Source organism: Dysidea avara, chromosome 9, assembly GCF_963678975.1.
Source record: "Dysidea avara chromosome 9, odDysAvar1.4, whole genome shotgun sequence".
Classification (NCBI taxonomy): Eukaryota; Metazoa; Porifera; class Demospongiae; order Dictyoceratida; family Dysideidae; genus Dysidea; species Dysidea avara.
This window is the reverse complement of record NC_089280.1, coordinates 5199983-5212705: the sequence shown is the minus strand read 5'-3', so window position 1 is coordinate 5212705 and position 12723 is coordinate 5199983. Positions and strand designations below refer to the sequence as shown.

The 12723-nt window shown below is 39.0% G+C and overlaps 2 protein-coding genes across 5 annotated transcripts in view; one reads left to right on the top strand and one right to left on the bottom strand.

Moving 5' to 3' along the window:
- Window positions 1–1142, bottom strand: part of LOC136266884 (NLR family CARD domain-containing protein 3-like) — a 48733-nt gene extending 47591 nt beyond the window's left edge. Inside the window, exon 1 of the mRNA XM_066061907.1 lies at window positions 985–1142. Coding sequence (XP_065917979.1) covers window positions 985–1057 — 73 coding nt within the window. The 5' untranslated portion in view covers window positions 1058–1142. The remainder of the gene's footprint in view (window positions 1–984) is intronic.
- Window positions 1143–1192: 50 nt separating this feature from the next.
- The window catches only part of LOC136266893 (uncharacterized), a 17164-nt gene continuing 5633 nt past the window's right edge, over window positions 1193–12723 (top strand). Inside the window, exons 1-9 of one of the 4 annotated variants that reach the window (XM_066061925.1) lie at window positions 1202–1352; window positions 5685–5782; window positions 5851–5947; window positions 6807–6911; window positions 6961–7019; window positions 7163–7205; window positions 7488–7555; window positions 7604–7677; window positions 8071–8156. In XM_066061925.1, the coding sequence (XP_065917997.1) occupies window positions 6888–6911; window positions 6961–7019; window positions 7163–7205; window positions 7488–7555; window positions 7604–7677; window positions 8071–8156 (354 nt within the window). In that variant the 5' untranslated portion in view covers window positions 1202–1352; window positions 5685–5782; window positions 5851–5947; window positions 6807–6887. The other 3 variants (XR_010706343.1, XR_010706344.1, XR_010706342.1) reach the window with 3 other exon arrangements.

Here is a 12723-nt window from a genome sequence, read left to right as displayed (position 1 = left end):
ATCTTCATCAAAAATCTAGCTATGCTCTTGATCAGAAACCATGCATGCAGTACACACGTGATACGTAGAACCCACAATCATTTCTGCACAAAACAATGTGAATGTTATGCTGTACCGTAAGGTAATTAGAAGTACTGTACTTGTAGTTTTGTGGTTTAGTCAGGCTGAGAAATTATAGGTAACTACTTGTGCCATGCATTTACAATAACATCTGTAAAATGTACGTGTAGATATGATCATCCAGAGATTGCATGAGAGTAATATAGTTTAAGCTGGTCAGTTAGTTGGTTCAGCTCCAGATTATTGGTCTGGCTCAGGCCTGACCAACCGGACCGTCTCCTCTGGCCTTGGTCATTACCCAAGAAGCACACCAATGCAGCATTTCATGGACATTAACTATCTGTTATCACTAAAACCTGCTGAAGTAACTTGCAACTGGAATAGCTATACACTGTGATAGATCACATATACGCGATGGGCAATTGTGCAAAACCCAACTAACCCCGGCTTTTGCTAATGGGAGATTTGTCAGGGTGTGTGGTTTGTATCACCAGTACTTCCCCAGTAGGTGGAGAATTGTAATTTTCATGGATGCAAATCCCCACCTTCCCCCACCTCAGCTTGTACCTGTGGTAGTGGGGCTTTACATTGATAGGTGCATTACTTTGTTATACACGTAATCTATCGCTCTGGAGAAACTCTCGTAACCAGTCTATTCGCACTTTCTGTGGATGCCTACAATACATTCGTTCACTGTTGTGACGTCATGTTTTTATTAGAATATTTTCGGTCATAAAGCTGTGCATATCCTCTATTAGTTGTGAGCACCAACATGAAGTCTTTATAAAGGTAATGACTAAAAGTGGTGGACTTTCATCATCATGAATTAGTTCCGGCATGACTAGTGAGGCCTACACTAGAGTGTGTATGATACTGGATGGAAGAAACTTGGTAACAATCAATTATAGGTAAGTTCTAACTCACTTTTCTTTCTCTTTTGAACCTCCTCTACATCAGGTTGGATAGTTCTTTTCGGAGGACGGTCTTTGTGATCCATGTGATCTTGACGATCAGTTCTCAGACCAGTTTGTTATTAGTTGGGGAAACACCCTCGTGCAGGCCTAGCCTTTTGGTCCCACCCCTTTCTATTTGGATGAATTAGATACTAAATAAATAGATCGGCAGAATTGATTGTGGGTTTGCTTCTCTAACGTCTCGCCTCGCGTCTCACGTTCATTCACCAGCACAGTGAAGTAACAGAAGAATATGGTGTAATATTAGTGGGTGAAGAGACCGGCGTACAGAACCTAACTGGGCTGCTTAGAAACGATGGAAAAATACCCGCTATGCAGGTAAGCCATACTACTGATTTGATAAACAAGTGTGCTATTTTTTGGTACTTGCTGTGTATAAGAAGTGATATATCTCGTACTCGCTTAGGTACTTTATAAAAGGTTGTTGTAAGGAAGGTGATAATGTGCCCCGACTGTTTTACCCCTCGTATGCTAAAATATAGATTTTCGCTTAGGCTCCTAGGCTATGGGTAAACACCTCGAACAGGCTCTGCCTTCTGTGTACACCCCCCAGTGCCTAACTGGTAAAGTAGATAATAACAACAGCTGATCGTGTGTGTTCTTCATTGAGCAAAGTAATAATAAATCCGTTATGTCAGATCATTCCCTTTTGATTGGATTTCTGCAAACATTGTTCCTGTTCATAAACGTAATGATAGACATCTCCCAGAAAATTACTGTCCCATTTATTAGTCTAACCTCAGTTGTTGTAAAGGTTTTGGAGCATATGATACGTCAACAATTATATTCTGCTTTAAGGGAAAATGGTTTATTGAGCCACCACCAATACGGTTTTCAGCGGAATCGTTCTACAGTAACTTTATTACTTCAAGCTGTAGATGACTGGTCTCTGTCGTTGGAGCATCGTGAGTCTATTCATTGTTTGTTTTTGGACTATGCAAAAGCATTCGATTCTGTTCCACATGAATGCCTACTCTTGATATTGGAGTCCCTGAGATATGTGGTAATTTGTTGTAGTGGGTGAGATTCTTCCTTACCAAGAGGTTCCAAAGGGTTGTTGTGAATAGTACTTACTCTGATTGGGCTTCAGTCATTTCTGAAGTGCTGCAGGGATCTGTTTTGGGTCCACTATTGTTGTTGCTTTATGTGGATGATTTAACTACAATACCCAAGGTGTGTAAATTGAAGCTGTTTACTGATGATGTGTTACTTTATTCTAATGTGAAATCGGTGGGGGATTGCCAGCTTCTGCAGGATGATCTTTCGGCTATAGTGGCATGGTCTAAATGGTGGCAACTTAATCTGAGTCCCCAAAAGTGTGAGGCTTTATCCATCACAAACAAGAGGAAGCCAATTTCCTTTACTTATCTTATTGACAGTCAACCAGTTCGGTGGACCAATCTTGTGAAATACCTGGGTATCCATATAAATGATAAATTGCAGTGGTCCTCCCAGTGTCAATTTGCTGCCTCAAAGGCCACCAATGTTTTACGACATACTATGTTGGGGTGTGATTCAGAAGCAAAATATAGAGCTTACAAAGCAATTGTTAGGCCACTGTTGGAGTATGCTTGCGTGGTTTGGTCTCCTCATGCCGTGAAAGATATAAACCTGTTAGAGGCTGTTCAGAAGCGTGCTGCATGGTGTGTTTGTGGCAGTCGCTGGAACCAAACTACGCACTCTTGGTCTATTCCTCATGATGTGTGCTATAGAAAGCTGTGTTTACCATCCTTATCTGCCAGGCGGGACTATTTGTCAGTGTGTGCTCTTCAAGACATTCGTCATGCTGATTCTATGAAGTTATCAAACTATTGTACAAACAACACTATGCCTACACGTAGCCATCATCTTATCCTCATACCCCCACCTTCGTCAATCAATGCTAGACAATATTCTTATTTTGTCTGTGTTTGTTTTGTGTGGAACAAAGTGCCAATCAGTATTCTGGGAATTGAGAGCCGTTCTGTTTTTCGCCACGCTATTTACAAACATTTTTATTGTAATTTTTAAATGTAATTTATTGTTGTTGATTTGTTGTTTTGTAAGTGTTATTTTGTGTTTTGTTTAGTGATTGTATGTGTTTTGCATTAGGGCAGTACCTTGTACAGGCCTGCCTTTTGTGCTGTTCCTTCCCTCGTGGTAAATTAGTCACTCACAATTTTAGGGGGTTAGTCTGAGATTTTAGGGGGGGAAAGTTCCCCCCCTAACAGCCCTAGGATAAACACTGACCAGTTGTAGTTGATGTAATTGCATTTGTGTTTCATGGACAATACTGTGTGGATATAGGATACAATACCTCTATTCCAGTCATCTTGGTTCCTAGTCTGGTGCTGCCCGCCCCTTCACAAAAAGTAAAGGCTGGTTTCCTTATAGCCACAAACTACCTGTATTATGCCTGAGTCAGAGTGTCTACAGTAGCCTGCGACATGCTGCGCGACCGTAGCTATAGCTCGGCTGTATTTTTTCGTATTTTATAATTTTAATGAACCTACAGTAGAAACTACATTGGCAGGTACGCCTTCATTTGTTACAACACGGCACATTACAGGTGTTTTAGTGACACTCTACGAAGCATAGTATACACATAGGCACCATGTTTGGCTTGTTCGTGTTGAACATTGCTGGAATCTGCCTGCGGTGTTTATTTTCATTAATAAATCATCCTTCCTGCGATGCCAGAAGTTCCGAGAACTCTCTCAACTTTAACGATGGCTGCAGCACACTTGTTGTGATACCGACGAAGTATGTTTCAAAGTCCCCCCCCCCCCCATCAAGACCCCGGCACTAATCGCAGGCAATGTGCATGTGGTTTGTAGCTATATGGAAACCAGGGTCTGGTGAAGTACCATTTCAAAAGGAATTCAGTTAGACAGTATACGTAACTGCTGGTGATGTCAGATAATTTTCCTTCAATTCGAACAAAATCATTGTGTTGCCAAAGGGATTTGTGTGTGAACACACTAATTGGCTACCACCGAATTTTAGTGGTAGAAGTGATTTAGTATGTAAATTTCACCAGACCCTGTGAAGAGGTAGGCGGCGTCAGACTACTTGGCTCCCACACCATAATTATACTCTTGGTAACATGCAATAAAACTCTTGGTAGTGACATGTATGACCAAGGTCACTAATCAGATGGATGTCTCTGATACCAGTTATTCCTATACTTTCATGCAACTAAACTTCACTTTGTCCTTATCTCCATCTATTTTACCAGTCACAGTCTACCAACACTAGTCTCATACCCAGACAACTTTTCTCCCTTTTGTATTTGAGTGGGGGAAAACCCAAAAACCAAAAAGAAAAAGTAATGTGCTATACCAACACTTCTTTACCATAACATCATGGCTTCTATTGCATGTCACCAGACCCTTGTGATCTGGGGATGTGACTAACTGAAATGTCCTTATTTGGAGTACAAATATGTACAATTTTAATTTTTCAAGGTTTACAGTGATGAAAAGCAGCGAAGCAAAGGTGATTGTAACTATGTAAGTTAATATACATGTGACTGCTGTATTAGAGTATCTTGATCTCGCTACTCGGCTACACATTAGATTAAGTTAGGGGACATGGTAGAATACTTTGTTTTCTACAGAGCTAGATTGTTAAGACTCAGCACTGATTATTAGAGGTGTGGTGGCATTTTAAGGGGGAGTGGTGCCCATTGCAATAGGTACAGCTTAGCCATTACCCGATACTACCAGGGATAAGTCCATTAAGCATTTCAATAGTTTCGTGGCATCTAAATATGCTCCTTCAATGAAACTCTCACTGCATAAAATTAATGCCTTGGTATGGTTTCCTGGCATGAAGATGATGATGATCTTTTAACTGATTAATTGAAGATAAAAGGAATGGCGAAGCACAGAAGGTAGAATTTATCAGAACTACAAAAGGCACATCTACCCCATGAGTTTGTTGTTGTGGTATAACATGATGGTGGCTGTCTGCTGCTTTGTTTGACCACTAACCTTGCATCAGGCAGGCAGGTTGGCTGGCAGACAAAAAATCAAGTTTTGAAGTTTAAAGTAAAAGTTTAAATGACCAGCTGCTTGTAAGTGTTTTCTTGTTTTTAATGCTGTGTTTGATGTTGATTGGAGTAACACTATTCTGTAAAGGTGATTTTCATTGTGTATGATGTTTAGTATAATGGTTTTTAGATGTGCCATTTTTATCAGTACCCAATACTTTAAGGGGAAACCCTACTAAACAGTAATACTATTAGCAATTTACAAACAGCTCGCTTTCCTAGCTTCTAGCACATTTGATCTCGCAAATGTCATCTAGTGCTGTCAGGAGCTTATAAGCACCAATGGCGCATATAAGCTCCTGGTGCTGTTGATTGATATTCTTGGCCCTTTAAAAAAACAAAAACCTGCTTTAAGTCAGGCACTTAAAAGAGTATGGCTTTGGAAGTCTTGCTAGTGTGACCAATGAGTTTTGATTAACACTTGGATTAGTACCACAGAGAAGTTGGCATTTGTATAAACTTTGTGAATAGCAAACTAAATTGCATTTGGCAAAATAAACTTAAACTTTGGCCCACTAAAAATTTCCAGACTAAAGTTTCCCTCTATACAGTATACTGAGGTTTCACTGTAGTAGACTAGTAGTGTGTTACTGTGTTGGGTACATGTTTGTTCACAGATGTGTTGTTACTACCTGAAGGGGTGTTGTGTGTATGGCAGTAGTTGTCGTCATGACCATGTGAAGCCACCTATCATCCCATCATCATCATCATTAAGGTGAGACTAGCACCTCTCAATTACTGTGTACTGTATAATACAATACAATTTAATTGTGGTTCACACAGAGGAGAGATGCCAGCTCCATTGTCACTGGCCAGTATGAAGAGACAAGCAGAACTGGAACAAGAAGGAGAACAGGAGCCAGTGGATGATAAGTCAAATGTGAGCAGTTAAACAAGCTTCAAACTTTACTAGGAATAGCACACACACACACCCACGCACGCACGCACCCACCCACCCACACACACACACACACACACACCCACACACACACACACACACACACACACACACACACACACACACACACACACACACACACACACACACACACACACACACACACAAACAGGGGTGTATAATGGTGGTTGTTTGGCTGTTGTCAGTACAAATTGTGTACCACATGAAATTGACTTTGGACGACAGTCACATGATGCTTTTGCCTATACAATAAGCCTTTTACACAATGATGTTTTATGACATCACGAGAACAAAAATGGCCACAATAGTTGGGGGACTGTTATACAGGTGCCTATAGAGATAAATTTTTGATCGCTCATATTTCAGCTAGGCATGGAGATGTCGACCATTAGCCAACATGTATGGTTTTATAGTAACAAAAGTTACTGTATTGTAAACATACACTATTTAGAAAAAGTTTTGAAACGTGACAAAACTTGTTTATTGTAATGTCTTATATAAAACTTAACAACCCTGTTGTTTAGAGCTCAATATCTTCTTTCCTGGCTGAAATGTAAGCAGTTAATTTTTTTCCATAGGTACTTATATAACAGTTCCCCAATTATTGTGGCCATTTTTATTCTTGTGATGTCATAAAACGTCATTGTGAATAAGGCTCATACATACAGTACATCATGGACTTACCTTTGTGTCCTATTTCTTTCTCTACTAGTGTGGAGGTGTTGATTTGTGGTTAGCATGTAGCGGCTTCCTGTACTGGCTATTTAAACACAGTGTAGGACAAAGTATTGTATGATATTTTATCGATTTTTCCATACAGTTCACAGTACTGTCTTCTGCTAAGCTACCAGACAATTAGGAGGATTTGATCTCTCCTTCATTTAAACCTCCTGACAACTGGATGGATGCTCCAGAGTTTGTTCCTGTGAGTAATCGACTGTTCTGATTGGCTGTAATTGTTGTAGTTACTGTAGGGAAGTAGTCAGCATACAACAATATCAAAACCCAAAGAAGAAGATATTATAATACCTGTGTGTGGGTGTACCTGTGTGTGTACCTGTGTGCGTGTGCATGTGTGTGTGTGGTGTACGTGTGTGTGTACAAATGCGTGTGTTTTTGCATGCGTGTGTGTACTGATGTCACAGTATAGTATTCAATTTGTATATGTCATTTCAGGGCTTGTCCAATCTGCAGGAAAGTATCATATTTTGTTATTCCAGTAAGTTTTAGCAGTTAGGGCTGGGACAAAGGTTTGAAGTTTTGATGTGTTACTTCCTTTGCATGTGGAATTTGTGTAGAAGATTTTATGTACTTTGGTAGTTGTAAAACTGCTGTGCTGAATGAACAACAGTGTAGATCCGTCACTTACTGTATAACATAGCCAAGAAAAACTTCAAAGCTTTTGAAACTTGGATCAAGGAAGATTCAGAGGGTGAAATTTTAACTTTCATCCCAGCCCTATTACCATCATTACTTCCAATGTCAAATTGGTCCCCACCAGAGTACAGTGTGGATCACTGGCCAAGCTGAGAAAGAGAGACTAATTTCAGACTACAAGAACAATACAGGGTATGTGTGTAGTATACTGGTAGTGTATGACTGTTCACTATACTACAGGGCTAAGCCTTGTAGACACTTCCAACAAGGAAATGGAGTATGTCCTTTTGGAAATGTTTGCTTTTACAGTCATGGTGAGTTGAGAACTGTTTTGTTTTTAGTATTGAAAAAAAGCACTACAATTACACACTTCGATCAATAGAAATTGCCTCGAGCCATAAATCTACGTAGCTGTATGCTGTGAGGTTTTAGGAATAGTTAAAGTTGAATAACTCTTTGGCACGCACATGATAGTATTTAGTGCAATTTAAGGTTTTGTGTGAAATTATTTATGACCAAAAGTTTTTGATTATTGTATAAACATAGGTGTGAGGAGTTTGTAATTTTATTTCTCGTTTTCCTAACAATATTTTGTTGAATAGACATCCTACATGCTTAACACAGATGCAATCCAATACATTAAAATATTTGTATGTGTTAGGCTATAATATTGGTTGAACTGCTATCCTCATGTAATCACAACACAGCTCTACCTGATGGTACTGAGAAAGAGGTTGACTTGAGACTGTACAAGAACTCTGAGAATGAGACCAAACTGATGACAGAGAACAAATTAGTAAATACACCAGTCAATATCACTATGTAAATGTGCTTGCTTGTGATGTGGTGCTTACCAAGTTAAACGCCACATCTTGAATAGTAGTCACGCTTAAGCAGCACCACTTTTCAACATATTCACTAGAGCCCCGGTTACCTATTAATGACTCTTGTTAAACCCAAACATTTAGTAGAAGCTCTTTAGATGCCAGAACTGTTTATCGAAAATCTCTTTGATGCTAGCAAGAGTTATAAAGCTTCCCATACATTTTGTAGGACTGTTCAGGCACACAAACATGTTTACAACATGAAAGCACACTTGTTCCAGTACAAAACCACTGGGAATAAGCAGGTGTTCAACTTTGTTTTTTTTTGTGATGGCTTAGGTGAAAAGGGAACCAACTATAGTGGTCATTTGAATAGTCACCACATCAATTATTTGATTACACGGTATTTAACCAACGAAATATGGTATTAAATAATGACTGCTCTATTAGAGTAGTGTATGGCCATTTATCAGCCAGCTGGTGTATCTTCTTAAAGGTGATTGTCTCAAGATAGACCAACCATGTAGCCTATTTATCAACAAGCTATAACACTCTGAATTCCTTTTTTTTTTCAATTCTGGAAATGGTCAAGGTCACATACCTATCAGAATTTTTTCATCAATTCCTTGCTTTCCAAATCATCAAATTGTCCGTAACCAACAGCCAAGTTTGCCATCAGTGTTTTTCGGGTGTAACTAATCACTGGACTGGAACACTGGACTGGAACACTGGACTGGACTACTGGACTCAGTTTTTTTTTTACATTAACATTTTTTACTAGATTAGTAATGCACAATAATTCCCTTTAGGCTAGTACACTGTTGTTAGACCTGTTATACTGTAAATTATGTGAAGACAGTGCAAGTGCCACCACACCATGACAGGTGTGAAAATAATGCAATCATGTTGGGCTTTTTTATATCACTACTAAAGCAGTACAGCCTTTAAAATCACAATGAGTTAAGTTAAACAGCTAGATTTGATTTCAAAACAGCAAACTCGAGTAATTCATACTATTTGCACTGGTACATGAAAAACAGTTTGTAAGTACTTTAATACTGTTTACATTTGTAGATTAAAAACAGTTTGTAAGTATTCCTTGTGTGTAATTTCAAGTTGATCAAGCACTTCAGTGATGTCTAACAGTTGAGGATCAAAGTATGGGCACCGTAACCACACGCAATCTGGTTTACAGTGATAATAGACATTGCCATACTTCTGCTGTGGAGTGTCTGATCCTTGAGGGGTGAATTGCCTCCATTCTTGATGTTTAATGCACAAGTCATCTGGTGGCTCTCTGATTTTGTTGTATTTGTTTTGGCAGCCAATACAGACTGAAATGTTACCTTTGATGAAACATAAGATGAATGGGGAATACGAAGGGCTAAAAGGGCTGGGACACCATGGGAAATAATGAGCAGATGGAGTAGCTGAGTATGCTGGTGGTTGGTTGATTGAAAGGTAGGATGGTGAAAAGGAAGGGGACGGTTGCTTCATTGAAAAGTGGGATGGTGTAAAAGAAGGGGGTGGGTGGTTCATTGAAAAATGGGATGGTGAAAAGGAAGGTGATGGTGAGGCTACAGATACCATCACTGGTGCATAACTCATGCTACTGTCTCCGTGATTGTATCCAATTGCCATGGACATCCTTGTATCTGGTTTTTCCACTGTCTTTCGACAGCGTGTACCAATGTTTCCTTTTCGACCACGACCACTTGGCATTTGAGACGTAATGAGGCTAGAAATGTTTGGTGACCGTTTCTTTTTATGGAGAGATGACATGAACTGAGACAACTTATTATTAACTTCAGCAACAGCAATTGTGTGGGCACACAACCCAAGAGATTTCCAGTTGGGACACTGTGAATCACAATTAAAGGCTCCCCCCTTTGTTACTGTAATTAAATGTGGATTTTTTCCACTGTAGCTGAGAACCATCCTTGACTCGGGAGATTGACCAGGAGCACATGCCATAGCATTTGGATTGTTAATCAATTCGGTTGCTTTTCTCCAAATTCCTTCAATACAAGTTAAAGGTAAATTTACCTGTTTTGAAGCTATGTTCACGTCCATGGACAACTCTTTCTTGTCTTCAATCCAATCACCTTGCTGCAGAGAATCATTGATAGGTTGGATTTTTACATCTGTCATTACTAAAGAATGTACCTTCGACAAATGCTTAGCACGCTGCTGTGCATTCATAGTAAACCATTTATCTTGAGACACTTGTAAGAAACGATACTCGGACCTCAGGCAATATTTTCCTCGATCAATTACTGCTCGTTCAACTTCTTTCTGTTGCTCTCCCACAACCTCTTTCATCTTTTCAACAAACACAGGCAACTCACTCTTTCTAAAATCCAGTTTGCGTTTCAAAACAGCATTCATACTTTCACTAGGATTAGTTGTAAAGATCTCTGGTGGATTTCCAAGCCCACATTCTTCCCTAACAGGACGCAGCATCGTATCACGAATTACCTCTACCTTATTTGCTTTAAACCAATCAATGAACTCAGCCATATCTGCTGAGCTCGAGTTAGCAAGAGTATTCCACTTTTCTATAAGTGACTCCAACTTGGCTTGAAAATCTTCAACATCAGTGGAATCAACTAGTCCTTCCTGGAATACAGTTCCCATTCTATAACCAAACACATCATTTAGCACCTTGAGTGCAACATCAGATTGAATATTGCAGTTACTAAGCTTCTCTTTTATATTCTTACGCACATGAATAAAGCAGGTTAAATGTTGGGAAAAGCCAAATTCATGGCTGAAAGCATTGATGAGTGGCTGCTCGCCATCTGTACCAAACACCCTGATTGCTTGCAACTGTGGACACAGTCCTATCAAAGAAGAGGCAAAAAATAGATAGCTTGCAAAAGACTTTTTATAATGAATCAAAATTGGGCCCAAAAATATTGGAGTAGAGTTCCCTCTCCTAGTTTCTAACAAAAGATGACGGTAAGTAATTGGAGTGACATCGAACTCTCCAAGTGAAAATGTAGGGTCAATCGTAACAATACCAAAGTTCACCGAGGATGTGGCAAACCTGACTAAATCTTAAAGTTGTTGATCATCAGCTAATATGATTGCTGGTTCGGGAGCAGTTTTGATATCTCGTACAAATTTGTGTGCTGGATCTTGTGTGTGAGCTTTTTGCATCACAGAAAAAATTTCATCAGCTTTGCTTCTTGTAGTACCACCATCAGTTTTTCTTTTGTGGTTATACATTTGTTTTTCATTACGAGGGAGCTCTCCAGGAGCTGTTGCATTCACTACACCACCAATCTCTGAATCAATTAATTGGAAAGCCTCTTTTGATCTCTTTGTCATTCCTTCTTCTTTAATTCGCTTTATAGTGCTAGGCCAAGTAGGGAAAAAAGGTTTATACTCTTTGGCATTTCCATGTCCCTGTATAATAGGAGTGTATCCATGCGGAATTCGATATGTAATGAGACAAAGATGGTGAGGATTATTTGATGAATCTGCAAAATACAAGACATATTACATGTTAGTTAACTGAGTAATTCGTTAAACGTGTATATTATACATAGTTAAATTGTAACCAGATCTACAGAAACCCAAAAACTTAATAATAGTGCATTTTGAATTCTTCATTAATAGTCTACGTAGCCAAGTGTATGCTCTGGGGGAAGTTTCAACCTTGTACGCCAAAAACTGAGTTACAGCCCTACAAAGTAACAACAGCAAGTGTAGGGAAAAATAAAACACAGGTGCTTACCGAGAAGGTTGCAAACGATAAATATTTTTTTTGCTTCTCTTGACTGCAGACTACGACAAAATTAAACCACTACTTTGATGTGATGAAGTCTACTGCACTGAAACCAAACTCCTCTTGGGTAGGCAAAAAGATGATATCCAGATTTTCACCATAAGACATTTAAAATATTTGAAGATTTTTTGATAACACACAATATAAACAAATATTCTTATTTTACCCATTATAACAAAGAGTCCATATGCAACCAGTGCTTTTTTAAAATAAAATTTTGTTGACTTGTACTCTTATGTTGGGTTTCTGCAGATCTGGCCACAATTGTATATTCAACTGACAGACATTTTCATGTTAGTTGACTTAGCATAATTGAGTCAGATCATGTCACAGTTGATATCCGTAAATTTGATATGAATACAATTGTGGAAATCTAAATAAGCCTGCTATACAACTAAATTCCACCTCATATCAAAGAAATTTCAGAGGATAAAATCTGTAACAGTTGAGATTACTACCTTGACATAAACATGCGTTACTACTTGCATAGCTGCTCATAAACATGTTTTTCTACATAATTGTGTATGCATATATCTGCTGCATTTCTACACGTTACCTATCTGATACCAGTACTGTAACACAGAAACAAGGTCAATATACTGTAACTGATAACCAATCTGATTATTGGTGCACCTCTAATAGTGATATCTTTCTCAAATTTGATATTTCAATACAATATACCACTCGATCTATAATTGTTAGCACCAACAGCCTATACACTCACTAGTGCTGGGCGGTATTGA